We start from the raw sequence: 18,619 nt of genomic DNA on the forward strand, positions 1-18,619 counted from the left end.
TGAATTAACTGAGATCGACGTGACACTGTTATAAAGATGGCGTTTATTAAAGAGGAGAATGAAGACATGAAGATTGACAAAGCTTTCAGAGTCAAACATGAAGATACTGAGGAGCAAACAAAGATGGAGTTTATTAAAGAGGAGAGTGAAGAAATATTCAGAGTCAAACATGAAGATACTGAGGAAAAAGCAAAGATGGAGTTTATTAAAGAGGAGAGTGAAGACATGAAAATTGAAGAAATATTCAGAGTCAAACATGAAAATACTGAGGAGCAAACAAAGATGGAGTTTATTAAAGTGGAGAGTGAAGAAATATTCAGAGTCAAACATGAAGATACTGAGGAAAAAGCAAAGATGGAGATTATTAAAGAGGAGAGTGAAGAAATATTCAGAGTCAAACATGAAGATACTGAGGAACAAACAAAGATGGAGTTTATTAAAGAGGAGAGTGAAGAAATATTCAGAGTCAAACATGAAGATACTGAGGAACAAACAAAGATGGAGTTTATTAAAGAGGAGAGTGAAGAAATATTCAGAGTCAAACATGAAGATACTGAGGAACAAACAGGTTGGTTTTCATTCTCAAACCTGAACTCACTCATCTGATCCTTATTAAAATGTCCTGCTCTACAGAAATGAATGAATGAATGATATTTATGAAGAATGTCACAGACATATTAAGATCACATGAGTAGACAAATACTAACACTGTCTTCAAATGCAGCTGTGAAGATCCTGCATTTATATTGGGCATGTGTTATTTTGACATCATGTAGGAGCTACTGGTGGTTCATCTTGATTTACAGCTTGTCCATCCAGTCAAATCAATGGAAATTCATATATTTTATATGAAAAAAAATACTTTTAAATTCTTCATTAATTTTTAATGTGATTTGTGTTATGTATTTAATTAAAACTAGCTTATATATTAATACTGACAATAGTAATATGCTAATTAGGATCTTCAATTGTATAGCTCCAGTAATAAGTTATGTTATTCCCGCCAATAGCTGGATATCTGGATTCCAATTAGCAGCTAAGCAGACAGTGCAGTTCTTTCTTACAATTACTTAGTTGCTACCATACTTTATTTTTCTCCTTTAATAGATCACATTTCCCTGAGCACCTAAGCATTGCAGGTGTGTAGCATATCTCAGAGTCTGCACGCCAAGTGATGCACACAATCAAGTTCTACACTTATTTACCACCTTAAATCATATTTTTTCCTCTCTTTTAATCCATTATATAGCATGTGTTCCATGGCACCTAAATCCCATGTGCCTGCCACAAGAGCTCTCACTGTTTACAGCCACCGAACACCATGATTGATTCCTGTGATTGTTAATATTAAGTTATCTTATTTTGGCTGTGGCATGTTCTGTGAACAGACGTCTAGTTCTGACTGTTTAAGTGTCATCTGGGGCAGGGTAGCAGTGTTTTCTATATGATCATGGGCATCAACCAGAGTGTAAACAGACCAAGGCTACGTTCACACTGCAGGCAAATGTGGCCCAAATCTGATTTTTTTGCAGATCTGTTTTTATCAGGGCAGTGTGAACAGCACAAACCGCCTGGAATCCGCCTGGAAACTTCCACATGTGGTACTAAATTTGATCCATGTCAGATATTTTGAAATGCAACCGCATTGTATTATACTATTGTATTATAGCCACAACTCTACAAACAAAACATGCAAAGGATCATCATAAAAGTTTCAAATCACTTTTTTTTTGTCACATCCTTCTCTTTATCTTATTTTTTTAATATTTCCTGAGCATAATTTTGCTGACTTCTGCAGCAGATCACACCATAAATAAACATAAATAAACATCATCAAAGTAGTCCATGTGACATCAGAGGGTCAGTTAGAAGTTAAAAACTGAGGTCTTACAGGTTTGGAACAACATAAAGGTAAGTTATTAACAGTGTTTGGAATAACTGCGTTTAAAAGAACGGCGTTAGGTAACAACGTTATTTTTTCAGTAACTGGGTAATCTAACAAATTACTTTTTTCCGTCGTTACAACGCCGTTACCATTACTGAAAGTTAAAACATGCCGGCACACGGGGGAGGGTCATTTGTTGCATGCAGTGGGGACATTATTATGAAGTATAATGACTTAAACTGACTTACGCATTATTTTGCATCGCACCGCATAAACATAAAACCATGTCTGCATTTTTGATCAGAGAAACGACAAACAACAAACACTACTCTTCACCAGAGGTTCTCAATTCCAGTCCTCGCGCCCCGAAACTCATATTTCATATTTTGTGCATATTTCGCTCATCTCACTTCGTTAACACACATAATTTAGATAATCAGCTCATTAGAAGTGAGCTCCGAGCATGAACTGTGTTCCCATTGACATGATCCCTTTAACATTTAAAAGTGTTTTTTTCCCTACTCCCTGAGCTGGGAAATCTGTTAAAGTTAACTTCACTTTGGAACATTCATTCACAGATTTGGCTGCGTCTTCACACACGGACAAGTGTGACATCATATACCTCTGTAAATAAATACAATTTAAATTAACCTCTTGTACACGTCAATTCACATATACATTCGCTTTGAACTGGAATCATGGAGTAATATTCTGTGATGTCCACTTCGCAGGGCACTTACGTTCGAATAGATCAAACATCTGAACCGGTAAAAGAAACAAACAAAATGTGCAGAGCAGGGGGGCGCGAGGACTGGAATTGTGAACCGCTGCTCTACACAGCTCAAAACTCGCTCATCATTGACAAATCCTTTATATATGCAAACGTATTTGCAGACTGTGAGACCGAACAGCCTGCATTGTAGTCTTCTCTGCCAGGATCAGGAAACAGTCCTCCATAAAATGTGCTGCACACACTCGAATATTTGGCTTGAACTATTCTGGAACAGTGTCATCAATACAACTTAACCATTGATTTGTAGCTGTGTCTTCTTTTGGAAGGCCAAACTAAGTAGTTAAGCAGATGTAGACAAGTTGGGGCGTTTAAACAAGGTGTTTTAGGAGGGTGTGGACAAGTCATAACTTTCATAAAGAATATTTCTTTGAGTTTGAGACTTTAGTCTTTGCCACTTTACAGATCTTCTTTATGCACCAAGAGCTTGTAACACTCCAAAGAGAAAGGAAAACGTGAAATCGCATCACATGACCCCTTTAAAGTCCCTTTCACACTGCGGTTCCGGCAAATACACGGGTAAAGTGTTCCGGCAATTTTTCCCGGGTCACTACATTTTGCACTTTCACACTGCAAGTGATTTACCCGGAATACGTGCGTGCTTTCACACACAACCCGTAAAGGTCCTGTAACGACACGTGACATCAGGCCGAGAGGTGTAATGTACGAGTCGAAAAAGCTAAGCATGTTATACTTTCACTGAAGCAAGCGAACGATCTCGGCGTCAGCGCGGAAAGTGAGGAGCCTACTGATCTCTGCTTCATTACAGTTTGCAGATATTTTTTTGTCGTGAACGTTGATCTTCCTTCAAAACAGCTGGTAAAAGAGTCACGCGATAACATGCATCATCACTACGATATGCCATTAAATCTGGCTTTTGTTCACACAGCGCTTGCCCCGGGATTGAACCCAGCAATGTTACTAGGTCCCCGACCAGGGTTCAATGCCGGAATCAATCCCGGGACGTGGTTGCTTTCACACAGAAGGCAACCTGGAAATTTGCCGGGTCCGACGTGCAGTGTGAAAGGGGCTTAAGTATTGGCAGGGGCTATTTACAGTAAGTCAAAATACCATATTTTCTTAGCGATGAAAGTATTTTTTTTTTGCAATATGCTATTTACATTGTGCAAATAGCTACAGATTGTATTTACGCTGTTAAACTAGCAAGATTTTCTGCTATTTTATGCCCTAGTAGGCATAATAAATAGTATATATAGATCAGTCTATATCTATTTCCTGAAGTCAGACATAAAAAAAAATCTAGATAATCTATATTAATTGTATTACGGTAAACTTAAACTCTGTAGGCAGAGGCGGACAGTAGTGAAATTATTTACTCCACTTTAAACGTACTTTTCAAGTGTCTGTACTTTATCAGTGTTTTTCTTTCTAAAATTTTACTTCACCCTGGTGTAGAATCAAGCCATAAATGCATTACATATCTAAATGTTGATTGCTTTGTGCCATTAAACTGGGGTTAACTTTTATTTGTTTTTTTGTTTTTGTTTTCACTTTAGACCTAATGGCACTGAAAGAGGAGCAGGAAGTACTGAATGAAATTGAGGAGAAAGATCTTCCTGATTTCATAACCGGAGAAAAATATTTTTGTTCCTTAAAGTCTAAAAAGACTTCTACGCAAAAAAGAGTTCAAAAGACAGGAACTAGAAGTTGTTTCACTTGCTTTCAGTGTGGAAAGAGATTCAATCAAAAAGGAAACCTTGATGTCCACAGGCAAATTCACACTATGGAGAGCATGTTTACCTGTGAACAGTGTGGAAGCAGTTACACTCATAAAAGAAGCCTTAACAGGCACATGAGAATTCACACTGGAGAGGTACCTTTCACCTGCAAACAGTGTGGAAAAAGTTTCAATCAACGAGGAAACCTTGACAGGCACATGAAAATTCACAAAAGAAAGAAGCCTAACAGATCCCCTCAGTATGAAAACAATTTCAATCAAAGTGGAAATCTTGACGTCCACAGGAGAATTCACACTACGGAGAACCTTTTTACCTGCCAACAGTGTGGAAGGAGTTTCGCTCGTAAAGGAAGCCTTACCAGGCACATGAAAGTTCACACTGGAGAGAAGCCTTTCTCCTGCCAACAGTGTGGAAAGAGTTTCACTCATAAAAGAAACCTTACCAGGCACTTGAGAGTTCACACTGGAGAGAAGCCTTTCTCCTGCCAACAGTGTGGAAAAAGATTCAGTCAACCTGAACACCTTAAAGGGCCGTACACACCGGGACGAATATCGGCGCGCGTTATTCGCCAGCGTTTTCCAACACGTTTTTTGTGTTCACACCCAAGCGATTTTCGCTGACGATGAGCCGAGTGAACATGCAAATTCATTCCCTGACATTAGATGGCGCTTAATGTAAAACAGAAATACCCCTGTACACAAGGTGGCGCTGCGCAACTTTACGCTTCTTAAACTCGCTTTTCACTCAGAAGAAGAGTGCAAGTATTTACGCGCTTGTCAGAATCATACAAAGAAAACATGAATATTTCAAGCACCAGTAACTCTAGCTCCAGTTCCAGCGATGAAGAAATTATTGTTCTGTTGAATGAGGAAAGACGCCGGAAAAGACGCCGATTTTGGGTACATCCCATAGTTACGAGAAGAGAAGAACATGGGGAGTTTTATCGACTGGTACAAGAGCTGAAAATGTATCATGAGCGTTTTCGGGGGTATTTTAGAATGTCCGTCAGTGAGTTCGAAAATTTACTTCAACAACTGGCTCCCTTGCTGACGAAAGAACAGACACACTACCGTAAACCAATCGACCCAGAACAGCGTTTGGCCGTGTGTTTACGGTGAGTTCGTTTACATAATTCTTCACTTCAAAGAATGTTGTAAAAACATATGTGGAGCGTTGTTAAAAATTAGTATTTCTATTTCAGTTTTCTAAGCACTGGGGACTCGTACCGCTCTATTGCGTTCAGCTTTCGACTTGGTGTGTCAACTGTGGCTTCGATAGTGAGTGAAACCTGTGATGCATTGTGGCACTGCCTCAGAGATGAACATTTGCCAGTGCCTACTGAAGAGATGTGGAGGAGTACAGCCAGGAGATTCCATGAAAGATGGAATTTCCCTAACTGCTTGGGAGCCATGGATGGGAAACACATATTCATCCAGGCCCCTGCAAACTCTGGTTCTCTATACTTTAATTATAAAGGTACATTCTCCGTTGTATTGCTGGCCTTAGTTGATGCAGATTACCGCTTCCTGGTGGTTGATGTGGGGAGCTATGGCAGCAACAGTGATGGAGGAATCTTTGCCAATTCTGTACTGGGAAAGGCACTCAGAAATGGAACTCTGAATGTTCCCCCACCAAGTGAACTTCCAGGTGCTCCTGAGCTGGGAAAAGTTAACCATGTCATTGTGGCGGATGAAGCTTTTCCGCTGAAACCATATCTCCTCCGGCCATACCCTGGACGCCGCCTCCCCACAGACAAGAGAATTTTCAATTATCGTTTGTCTCGGGCACGGCGCATCTCTGAAAATGTATTTGGCATCCTCAGTCAACGCTTCCGGGTTTTCCAAAGAACTTTACAGGTTCAACCAAGTGTTGTTGACAAAGTTGTCAAAGCTGCTTGTGCGTTGTGCAATTATTTGCGCCCGAACGGAAATGACCAGAATCGTGCCACAGAGGATGACCATGATTGTGAGCAACCACTACAAGGCTTTGAACATTGTAGGGGGCAGCGGGCATCTGTGGAGGCCCAAAATGTCCGAGAACTGTACAAAGAGTACTTCAACTCACCAGCAGGAGAAGTTGCTTGGCAGTATGACCATGTGAACCATGCTCTGGGGAACAGATAATATCAACCTATAAATTTGAGCCATTTTAATTACATTTTCCATTGAGAAAACTGCTAGTGTATGTGTATATATACAATTTCTGTGAACTTGAATACACTATCAAATCTATTGCATCTGATTCTTCATTAATTAATATGGCAGCACTCACCACAGCAAATTAAATATTTTTGATATAACATGTTCTATCAAAGTTAAAGCATAGTTTTTTTTTGCAAAAAGTAAAGTATTTGGTCACTTCAACATATACTTATTTACAACTAAATGTAAGTTGTATTTTTGAAAATGTGTATTTTTAATAAACATTTTTACTAGCATTTTCTTTAAAATGTTCTCATTCCCTGCACAATGCTGTGCCCAAAATGGTTATGTTCCTGTAGATTGATAACTGTTGCCTATAAATGCAGTGACTCCATAATTAGCCACATAGCTATTTCAATAAGAGGTCAAGAATACTTATGTACAAATATATGCCAAATCCCAAAATATGTTACATTACTTTCAAGTCACTTATGCACAATTTCTTTTGGAAAAATGAAACATTTTTTAATGAACTACAAGTTGCAATAACAATCACAAACATAAAGTAAAAAAGGGCGTCAGAAAAGGTTGTGCAAATAAGTCACAATGACTGTAGTGCAAGTGAACAATAGTGCAAATAAACATTTATGAAACGGCCATTTTCAACTAAATTTCTTGAATGTAAAAAAACAAACAAAAAAAATACAGAATTAAAATGTATACAGTAAACATCTATTAGGGTAGCCAAGAAGTTGTAGAGCAGCCATAGTTTGTTGGGGTCTGTGGGGGGACCTGATGGTAGGACACCGGTGACTGCTGTGGAAAAAAAGCAGAAGAGGCCTGGCCAAACTCAGCATCATGCAACAGCTGATGTATTTTTAATTTGACTGAAGACTGTACGGCTGGGGACAATCTCCTTAGTGCTGGTATCAAGCCAAGAGCAAACAAGTAATTTTCATCATTTTGTTGCTCTCTTCGTTGCTCTCTGCGCTCCTCTTTCTCTCTTCTGCGTTCCTCTTTCTCACTTTCCCTGGCTTCTTTGGATAAAAGGTACCGGTCCAACAAGTCTGGTGTCTCTGGCCGTTTTCTTTTGTTGAAAGTAGACCTGGTCACAGTTGGGCTGGAGAAGGATGATCCTGGAGACGTGCTTGCTGATGCTTCTTCTCTGTCGCTGACTTCTTTTTGAACCACCACTTGCTCAACCCCTTCATTCATATTTTCAGGAGAAATATTGCTGTGAACACTGTAAAGACAAATTCAGTTTACATCAGAAACAATAACTCACACTGTGGGCCATGCCACACTTCATACCCATCTTGACAAAATACTCCAGAGCTTAATGTTTAATTACTAATTTAGTTTAGATTCATACAAATTTTAATGTACCATATGTCAGGCAACAAAATTTCAGCAGAGGTTACCTATACACAGAACATAAACTAATATATTGAACTAGAGGTGTGATCGCATGGTGAACAGGGAACATGCAATGATATCATGTTAATCAATGTTTAATGTCAATGCATTATAGCAGAGCTCACACAGCTATGTATTGTAATGTTCTAATAATATTACCTTCGAAATTCAGTTGATGTTGCGAGGAACTCCATGACCTTCATAAATTTCCACGTCTTCTTGTTTTTAGCAGCCTGTCCACTTCGGCAATCATCTTCGCGCTTTTTTCGTGTATATGTATCTCGCAGGCTTTTCCATTTGTGTTTTACCTCCTCCACTACAGCACACAAACGATGGCGATTGTCAAACGTTTGTAGGAACGTACATGAAAGACAATTAAATTAAATGAAACTCACCATCAAGGCCCATTTGCTGTGCAATACCACTCCATAACAGTTCTCTTTTATCAAGATTTTTGTAATCGCTGTCACGTTTGTCATATAGTTCTTTGTGTTCCGACACCAACGAGACCAGCAACTCTACATTCATCTTGCCTTGCATCTTCTTCGTCTTATTTCTTCCCGGCAGTGTAGACGCTACTTGGCGTATATCTTCTTCGCCGTTACGTATGTGTGCTCACAGCAAGACAGTTTTGTGTTTGAGCGCCCCCAAGTTGTGTTTTACTGTAACTTCAGAAGCTCCAGACACGTGTGCAAAAGTGCCATTCTCATTGGTCGTATAGTTTTTGACGCGGTGCGTCAAACCAAAAAAACGAACCCGAAGCGTTTTTTAAAAAATGACTCTTTTACGCGTGGCGTTTTTCGCGTCGGTGTGCACACTCACATTGGCGCCCTTTGTTTAGTCACGAGGCGTTAAACGTCGGCGAATATCGCGCGCGGAATTCGTCCCGGTGTGAACAGGCCTTAAGGCTCACTTCAGAATTCACACTGGAGAGAAGCCTTTCACCTGCAAACAGTGTGGAAAAAGTTTCAACAAAAAAGAAAACCTTAATTGCCACATGAGAGTTCACACTTGAAACAAATCCTTCACCTGACATCTATGTAGAAAAAGTTTCAAGAAAAAAGCAAAACCTTTTCGTCCACATGTGAATTCACACTATGGAGAGACTTGGTTGCACTCATAAAGGATACCTTAACAGGCTCATGAGAATTCATACTGGAAAGAAGTTTCAACCAAAATGGTAACCTTAAGCACCACCTGAGGATTTATTCAAGAGGGACCTGTTTAAATGCCGTCAGTGTGAAATTTGTTTTACAGAAAAAAACAAGAACTATGAATCATGCAGGGACATCAAAGAGAACCCTGTCATGTGCCATTACTGTGGAAAGACTTTCAGAAACAGCAAATCTTGAGATCCACATAAGCTTGATGATGGCATACCATCTTATATAGAGCTTCTTTACAGCTGAATCCCATCTTGCAACATTGACATGTTACCTAACTGAATTCACTCAACACTGAAACAATTCTAATTGAATTTAATTGAACATTGCTGCCTTTTGTAGAACTGGTTACAACTGAATTTGTCATTTCAAACATTGATGTCATTTCAAATTGTTTATCTTCAGTTATTGATCTGAACTGACTTGAGATGAATAATCAGACTTCTTTTTTATACCTGCTTTAAAGTAGAATCTGAATTGCCTTTATTGATTTTGCAATTTCTCTGTTTATCTGTGATGTGGTTTAATACTCTGTATTATATAAAGCATAATAGCTGACTTGACATATGAGTTCACACTAGAGGCAATTATTTCACCAGCCCTCAAAACCCTGATATACTAATTTAATTTCCATTCTTCTCTTGGGTTTAAAAATAAGAATAGCCCTGCGTATATTAGCTTCAACCCTTATTAAACATACCAGATCCAGCTAATCATGTCCTTCAGGGTTATTTAAAAACTACAGGTAGTTGTGTTGGAGCCAGAGTTTTGCATCCCTGATGTAGTACATCAGTAGGAAAGGCTGTAATTGAATGAAAATCAGGGAATCATGCAAAATTTAGCATCAGAGTAGCTGCTCAATATGTCACATTTTTAGATATTTGTGATCCTCTCTGTCAAAACCCCGTTAATTTTGAATACGCTGTAGCTGCTCATTTGTGTCCACCGTCTACATGCTCTAGACCAGCCTTTGACCAGCTTCAAACAAACGGCTTACGGGTCATGACACTCAAAACTGCTCTGCTTTTGGCCTAACTATTGGTCCCAGACTCAGTTCCTGGAGGGCCACAGCTCTGCAGTGGTTAGCTCAAACCAGCTTCAAATTACACCTGCTTGAAAGTTTCCAGTAATCCTGGGGCCTGTTCCATAAGCCAGGCTTTTTGACAGTTGATTTGGTTCAAAATAAGTCAGAAAACCTGAAATAAACCTAGCTTATTTGGTAAACTTTTTTATGAAACAGGCCCCTGAAGACCTTGATTACCTGGATCAGCCGAGTTTGATTAGGGTTGGAGCCAAACTGTGAAGAGCTGTGGGCCTCCAGGAATTGAGTTTGAGACCAATGGTCTAAAGAGTAGGTGTCTTGCAAGCGCTGCCCGTCAGTGCTTCCTGTCTTGAGTTTGGACCCAACAACTGTAAATTTATTCTCCAACCATGCAGCGGTTATGTACATAATGGGCTCTCAACACCATTCAGAGCCCAGGTAATTTCCCAGCTGGCTCTCCCTGCAGTGGATGGTGAGCAGGGTCCTAACTTACTGTATTCAGTTCACTCAGAGTGTACGTGAAGCACTCCAAGTCATTCAGACAAACCGCATACCTTTATGTGCTATGGAGGAAACTCTAAAGGGCTGCCGGTTACAAAGTAGAGACTGTCTCGCTGGATAGTACTGTATATGCTATTGTCCTGGCATATGCCTCAGGTGGCTCGCAATAGCCGCGTTTCCACTGTCGGGCCAAAAGCAGGCATGTTAGTGTGTGATAGCGCGTTTCTAATGTCTTTTCTGGTGCTTGATCGTGCTTCATCTGTGCTTCTTCAGGGCAAACAGTTGGGTCCAGAAGAGGAGTTTATCAGCATCTGGAGAATGTCAGCATGGGTTTTTTTTTTACATAAAGCTGACAGCTATAACACCAACATTAAAAACTTTTAAAAATAGGTTGAGCTCAAAACTCACTTTCAGTCAGCCGCGTGTTTGAAATAACTTGATCCGATGTGGATTATAATCAGCATACAAGACAGAAATACTTATAAGCGATGCATAACACTATGCACACAAGACATTAACATTACCATAGTAAACATGGTAAATACAATGACTTAAGCCCCGTTCACACCAAGAATGATAATTATAAAGAAAACTATAAAGATAACGATATTAGCGTCCACACCAGCGAACGATATTGTCTGTTAATTCTGAGCGCACATGCGTCTGCCCCTTTAAATCCTCGAGCTCGTTATAGCAGAATGGATTTTTATTGGATGTCAATGTTTGTATAGTTCATCAGGTGGAAAAAAATCGTTCTGAAAATGATGACGTGTTAGCCCCGCCCGGCCCGTTTAAAAGCACTGGCTCGCACTGACCCCATAGTGGAAAAGTGGCTTATTCTCTATAGGTGTGAGGGCCCATTCCACCAGAGGAATGGCCACCTCCTGGGCGTGGTCCTGCAGGATCTCTTTTGGTGAGATTTGTGCAGCCTCTGGCTGGTCGTCACTGTCCACCCAGATTTTAGATTTCTTTGTTTTGCAGGCATGAGTTTTGTCTGTTATGTCTGTAGTTCTTAGCTGTGGCTTGGCTCTATTTATATATACCCGCAGCCATATCACCCTGGAGACCAAGACCGGTTGCCCACTGAAGCTAAGCAGGGCTGAGCCTGGTCAGTACCTGGATGGGAGACTTCCTGAGAAAGCTAGGTTGCTGCTGGAAGAGGTGCTAGTGAGACCAGCAGGGGGATGCTCACCCTGTGGTCTGTGTGGGTCCTAGCGCCCCAGTGTAGTGATGGGGACACTATACTGTCAACAAGCGCTATATAAAATGTAAGGAATTACTATTATTATTGTAGTGTGTATACAACAGCCATAGATTTGTGTGAGCTAATTTACAGCATCATAGGGATGTAAAAACTTCTACTATAAAAGCTGCACATACTTTTTTACAGGCCCTCTGTGAGAAAGTTGATCCTTTCCTGGCAAACCTAACCTTGGACCCCCCTGTCAAATAGGTGCTGTGCTCTATTTGGTTGCTTGCAAACCAAGAGAGATTCAGGGGTGTTGCAGACCAGTTTGATATGTCAAAAGGAACCCTTAATAATATATTTTCGGGCATTTGCAAGGTCCTTTGTACACTTGACAAATTAATACATTTGATGGCACAGAGAGGATGAGTTTGCAAACCTGGCAAATAGCTTTCAGGAAAAAAATGGCTTCCATGGAGTAATTGGAGAAATTGATGGCACACACATTCCCATACCAGCACCCACACTCCATAGAAACAGTTACATGAGCAGGAAAGGACATGCAAGTATTCAACTCCAAGAAGTGTTTACATCACAGATGATGTTCCTGGATGTGTACACTGGTTGGCCGGGGTCTGTGCATGATGCTAGGGTGTTTCGGAACTGTCCATTATATGGCCATCTCCAGGATGTAATGAGAAGTGACTACCACCTGCTTGGAGACTGCATTACACCATATAGAGATAATGGGCACTTATCCCCGGCCAAAAAAAGCTTAACACACTCCACAGCTCAACAAGAGTTGTAATTGACAGGGCATTTGGCCTTCTAAAGGGGAAATGGAGATGACTGAAGTACTTGCCCATGGAAGACCTTAAAAAAGTACCAATGGTTATCTGTTAGCCACATGTGGTTTACACAATTTCCTCTTGAGGGAGGGAGGCCCACCAAATGGAGGATTGTAAAGAAGTGGATGGCAATAACGACAATGATTTTGAAGCAGGATAACCTGAAAATAGTTCAGGTAACAGAAAAAGGGATGAACTTGTTTTATTTTTGGTGGAGGGTGATTAAAGTGTGTTAAACTAATTTGTTTGTGTTTACCTACGTTTTCAGCTGGTTTTGTTTAATAAAAGAATGGAAATAAAATATTGAATAACAAACCAGTAAGGTGAGGTGATCAAGATCGCATGGATGTCCTTCAGCATATATACTGTACATCAGGGGCGGCGTTAGGGGTGGGCTAAGGGGGCTGGAGCCCCGAATGTTTTCAGTAAAAGCCAAGTAAGTTATGCGTTGTCATTCACACCCAACGAAAAATGCCCACTGATTCTAGTGCTTATAACTGACATTTAAACTGGCCAACCATCGATGAGCGTCTGTACGATCCAGCCAATGAAATGAGATCTTTTTGAGGCAGGCGGTTTGTTGGCGTGTAGTATTTTACTAGATCAATTTATTTGAAAATTAAAATGTATATTTCAAAAAAAATCATCTTCTTCTTCTTCAAAAAAGGAAGTAAAACCCCCCAGCCAAAACACTTGAAAGCCAAGATACAACAGCTTCAGGTATCTGTAACTTTTAATCTTAGTATTATATTTCTTTTTCGGTTTTAAATTGTGTCTCATTTAACGTTACATTTTGAACATCTAACAGTTAACGGTTGCGCAGCACAGTCTTTAGGACACACACACACACACACCGCTCCGAACTCCCGAACTGATTCAAATGATTTGCGATCCCCAAACTGACTCAAATGATTCGCGAACCCGCTACGAACTCACAAACTGCTTCAAATGATTCACGATCCTCAAACTGATTCAAATGATTTACAATCCCCAAACTGACTCAAATGATTCGCGATCCCGCTCCAACTCCCAAACTGGAATCAGATTGCTCAAATGATTCGCGATCCCGCTAGGAACTCCCGAACTGCTTCAAATGATTTGCGTTCCCCAAACTGACTCAAGTGATTCGCGATCCCGCCACTAACTCCCGAACTGACTCAAATGATTCGCGATCCCCAAATTGACTCAAATGATTCGCGATACCGCTACGAACTCCAGAACTGATTCAAATTATTTGCGATCCCCAAATTGACTCAAATGATTCGCGATCCGGCTCCGAACTCCCGAACTGACTCAAATGATTCGCGATCCTGCTACGAACTCCCGAACTGACTCAAATGATTCGCGAACCCGCTACGAACTCCCGAACTGACTCAAATGATTCGCGAACCCGCTACGAACTCCCGAACCGACTCAAATAATTTGCGATCCCAATACACATGCTATAAAAGTGTGCACATCCAGAGAAATAAACAGTAGATGTTCATGTTAACAACTTCTTTAACTTGAGCAAACGCTGCTAATACATATACATTTGTTAATAAAGTAAATAAAACGAAAACATGAATGTTTTAATGCCACTGAAAAAAATAAACGATCCACTCGAAAGTGTCTGCTCATCATGACTGGACCTGGATCAGTGAGCTGCGAGACAGTAAAAGAAATGGACACAGCGACCCCATTGGAACTCAATTGAGACAAGTGAAGCCCATTTTTAGCGTTTTTTAGCACTTCCGTTTCTGACTCGCAGACTCAAACGAAGCTTGAGGATGTCAGCAACCTGTCTGACAGATGTAAATCTTCTAGTAGCTGGGCGTGCAAACTGCCATCGTTAATCTTGCAGAGACGGCGAGCTTGAGCGGGGAGTTCTTTGTCGTGAGTGAGCAGGAGTAAGTATTCTGATTAATTATTTTGTATAGTATTTTAAAATGTAACGCCAGTGCGCCATATTAAGTTAATTGCCTGCGAGCTTCTCCTCCTGTCTGTAAGGTAATGCAACAGAGAGTCGAGTGGTTATGACGCAATCGTTAGCCTATTTTTTTACAAAAACTGTTTATACGGGGCCATAATGTAACATAGAAGGTAGTGGAGCCCTTTATAAATTGTCGTGTATCTTTAGAAATAAATAATGGACAAACGGAGTCTTTAAACGCCTCAGATGTAAAGTTATTCGCTGTCAAAGTGACGCCAAAATGAATGGGAGTCAATGGGAATGCTAACGCAAGTGAAGTTCTGCTAAAAGATGGCAGCCCTCACCCGACTTCAACTTCTGGTCGAGTTCCTTGCCGCCTGGCTGCGTCTCTAGGGCCGATGACGTCACTTCCATGGAGGCATGTTGTACACGCCCCCGTCCATTGACTCCGCCCCCGCGTCAAAACAGTGCCACAAAGAGAGACGTGCAGAAAAGTGAAGCGCAAAGGAAAAATGGCATCGCAAGCTCAAACTAGACTGACACGCAAAATAAAAGCAGCGTTGCTAATAAATTAATAGATATGACCATGGAAAATATGTATTGCAAAATCATTGCTGTTTCATTTGTTTTGTATTTTTGTTTGCATAAAGCAAATGTATTTTCCTCAATACTTTAAATAAAATGTTTTACATTTGTTTTAGTTTTTACAGTTTTTGTATATTTTAAACAAGGTAAATCTTTCTGATTTATTAAAATAAAAAAAGTCACAAACATGGATATTTCTGGGCTAAGCCCCAGATCTCCACTCATCCTAGAACCACCCCTGCTGTACATCATGCCATTAAACAAACCAAATAGAACCTAACCATCAGCAGAATGTGGCAAAAAGGAAAAACACAAGTTGCTTTTTTTTTCAAAGCAGAAACAAATTATTTTCAGATGTTGTTACATTCGTTTGACGCTTCCACTGCTTGCTTTTGCAGGCCCATGATTTCTGACATCTGCCTCCTTTGCTCAGAGACATATTGCTCAAACCACTCACTGTTTCAGACTTGCACCTTCTTTTTTTAACGTTCTGCTGATGGCTTAGGTTGTGAATTTGATAGTCGTGGGCGAAAAGAAGATGGTGGCCTCAAAATGGTAATGATCAAGGCAGCAAATATCACTTTCCTCCGAAAAATTGATTTTGGGTTCTCACATGGACTCACACATGTGTAGTGTAATGTCTACTGTAATTTAGAGCCATGTGCCAACAAAACTACTTTGAACATCCGGTTAACTGAACCACACAATAGACATCCTTCAAATAAAGCTGTTAGCAACACAACCAAGTTACACGGTAAAAGTAGATAACAACAATGGAGGTACTTTGTATCCAACATTGATGCTAATGTGAGGCCATATTATGACATCACTGAGTGATTACAATACAAATAAGATCCAATAATGTATAAGAAATGTAACATGATTATAACATTTTCTTTGATTAAACGGCACTCAACTCATCTGATCTGGTAATTCATGTTGATGTGGCACACAAAAAATAATTTGACATGAAAAAGATTATCACCAGCAAAAAATGACGATCAGGACCGGCTCAAAAATAATTCCAAATGCCTGTATCAAAACAAACCAGTGCTTTAACTGCCTGAACATATTGTCATATGCCTCTGCTCCAAATTCATATCCTTTTGCGAGCATTTGTACAGCTACCTTCTTCCACACTTTTACTTCCTTTAATACAGGAGATTGAAAGTCTACAGCCATTTGCTTTGTCAGAGAAATTAGAAGTAATGTTGCATTATGTGTTCATGGCTTTTAATCTATTTAAATGTGTGCTATAGATACAAACACATTTAAGTCACAGAATATCAACAGAATTTTTTTGTTTATGCATTTGTTGGGGGGCTGAGACTGGTGCCCATTTTGGAGCACAGGCAGGTGATGGTCCAGCAACAGAAAAATTAATTGGTGCAAATTTAACCTTGCATACTACTGACTAATTTCTTATTTTTAGGGGTTCGAGCACGGAGTGCTGAAACCCTTTGGTAATTGTTTGGATTTTTATTATTATTATTATTCTGCCCTAGAACTGAACGTGCAGCCCAAACTGTAAGGCCTAGAGAGCTGAAATTTGGACAGATCGTAGAGCTCAATTTGGGGAGAACTTATCAAAGTCTTAGACCAATCAGCCAAACGGGGGCACTACCGTGCAGAAAACAAAAATTGTAGACATTTTTGGTCACAGGTCGTAAACCGTTAGCCTTAGACTTAAAAACATGCCATTGTTACAATCCTTGGGTTAGCCTGAACAAAAGTGTACACTGCCTTTTTTTGCAAAATTTTGTTAAATCTGAAACCCACTTTTGCGAACTAGTCCTAGGATTTTCACCTGATCAGAACCAAACCACTGCAGAAATAATCTCTGGACACTCAATATCAATAATTATCAAAAAAAAGGTGAAATTTTGATTCTTACGCGAAACAGTAAGCCAAAAAGCATCTATGCTAACGCTAAAATGTTATTTTAGCTATAACTCTTGAACAAAATTAGGTATCGTCACTAAACTTGGTACACATGTATATAAGCTATATGTTTGGTCAAAAAAAAATTGCGCACCTCTGCCACTTGGGGGTGCTATAAGACAGAAAAAACACATAAATGGCTATAACTCGGCAATCGTTGGTCAGATCAACTTGAAAATTGGTAAGGAATGTCTTTGTCTGAAAGGACACAAGTACATATGAGAACATTTGCGTATCTAAAAAATTTTAAACACCTATTTGACAGGGTTAACGGAGATCAATCAGAACGAAACTCAGTGGGTGTGTTCCAATAATGGCTTTAATTATTTCTTGTTCTTACATTTTTAATACCTTGAATTTTCTACATGCCATTGTTACAATCCTTGGGTTAGCCTGAACAAAAGTGTACACTGCCTTTTTTTGCAAAATTTTGTTAAATCTGAAACCCACTTTTGCGAACTAGTCCTAGGATTTTCACCTGATCAGAACCAAACCACTGCAGAAATAATCTCTGGACACTCAATATCAATAATTATCGAAAAAAAGGTGAAATTTTGATTCTTACGCGAAACAGTAAGCCAAAAAGCATCTATGCTAACGCTAAAATGTTATTTTAGCTATAACTCTTGAACAAAATTAGGTATCGTCACTAAACTTGGTACACATGTATATAAGCTATATGTTTGGTCAAAAAAAAATTGCGCACCTCTGCCACTTGGGGGTGCTATAAGACAGAAAAAACACATAAATGGCTATAACTCGGCAATCGTTGGTCAGATCAACTTGAAAATTGGTAAGGAATGTCTTTGTCTGAAAGGACACAAGTACATATGAGAACATTTGCGTATCTAAAAAATTTTAAACACCTATTTGACAGGGTTAACGGAGATCAATCAGAACGAAACTCAGTGGGTGTGTTCCAATAATGGCTTTAATTATTTCTTGTTCTTACATTTTTAATACCTTGAATTTTCTTTCTCATTTTTGTGTAAAGCACTTAATTACCATTGTGTTAAAAATTTGGTATATAAATAAACTTATCTTACAGTGAAGCCAAAAAATATAGCATATCAACATGATGATGTAATTGTTTCTATTTTCACCATAAAACTCTTACGACAAACATGTTGTCTAATATCTTCAATTGTTGTGTATACTGAGCTGCAGCAGACACATTTGTAAATGACTTTACTTGGACCCATTGTGCAAGCAGTCTCTTAATACTGTGTGGTTTATATACATGTTGCTGCTGATTGGGCTGAAATTTTTGACACACCTACCAAACAGGAAAAAACACATCTTAAACCCTGTTGGACACCGTTTCCAGGAAACATGTCGTTCAAACTGGAAATGGTTGTAAAACGGATCTTGACAAAACAGATGCAGAGAGAGGCTGGGGAAAGTTAATTTTAAAAGTAATGCATTATTACATATTGCATTACTCCCTAAAAAAAAGTACAAATTATGTCAATTACTTTTTATTGAAAGTAATGCGTTACTTTTGCATTA

The 18,619-nt window shown here is 39.6% G+C and overlaps 2 protein-coding genes across 2 annotated transcripts; one reads left to right on the top strand and one right to left on the bottom strand.

Annotated features, from left to right (window-relative positions):
• Positions 1–522: 522 nt before the first annotated feature.
• On the top strand, positions 523–6,812 carry LOC113066543 (protein ALP1-like). Its single transcript, XM_026238437.1, has 3 exons — positions 523–568; positions 4,193–5,489; positions 5,577–6,812. Exons 2-3 carry the CDS (start codon positions 5,173–5,175, stop codon positions 6,496–6,498), a joined length of 1,239 nt encoding a protein of 412 aa, XP_026094222.1. The 5' UTR covers positions 523–568; positions 4,193–5,172; the 3' UTR covers positions 6,499–6,812.
• A 207-nt stretch (positions 6,813–7,019) lies between these two features.
• LOC113067028 (uncharacterized) lies at positions 7,020–9,555 on the bottom strand. The gene is made up of 3 exons (XM_026239221.1): positions 8,328–9,555; positions 8,092–8,248; positions 7,020–7,759 (listed from the first exon to the last, which is right to left on the bottom strand). Exons 1-3 carry the CDS (start codon positions 8,470–8,472, stop codon positions 7,252–7,254), a joined length of 810 nt encoding a protein of 269 aa, XP_026095006.1. The 5' UTR covers positions 8,473–9,555; the 3' UTR covers positions 7,020–7,251.
• Positions 9,556–18,619: the final 9,064 nt, after the last annotated feature.

This window comes from Carassius auratus, chromosome 4, assembly GCF_003368295.1.
Source record: "Carassius auratus strain Wakin chromosome 4, ASM336829v1, whole genome shotgun sequence".
NCBI classification, from domain to species: Eukaryota; Metazoa; Chordata; class Actinopteri; order Cypriniformes; family Cyprinidae; genus Carassius; species Carassius auratus.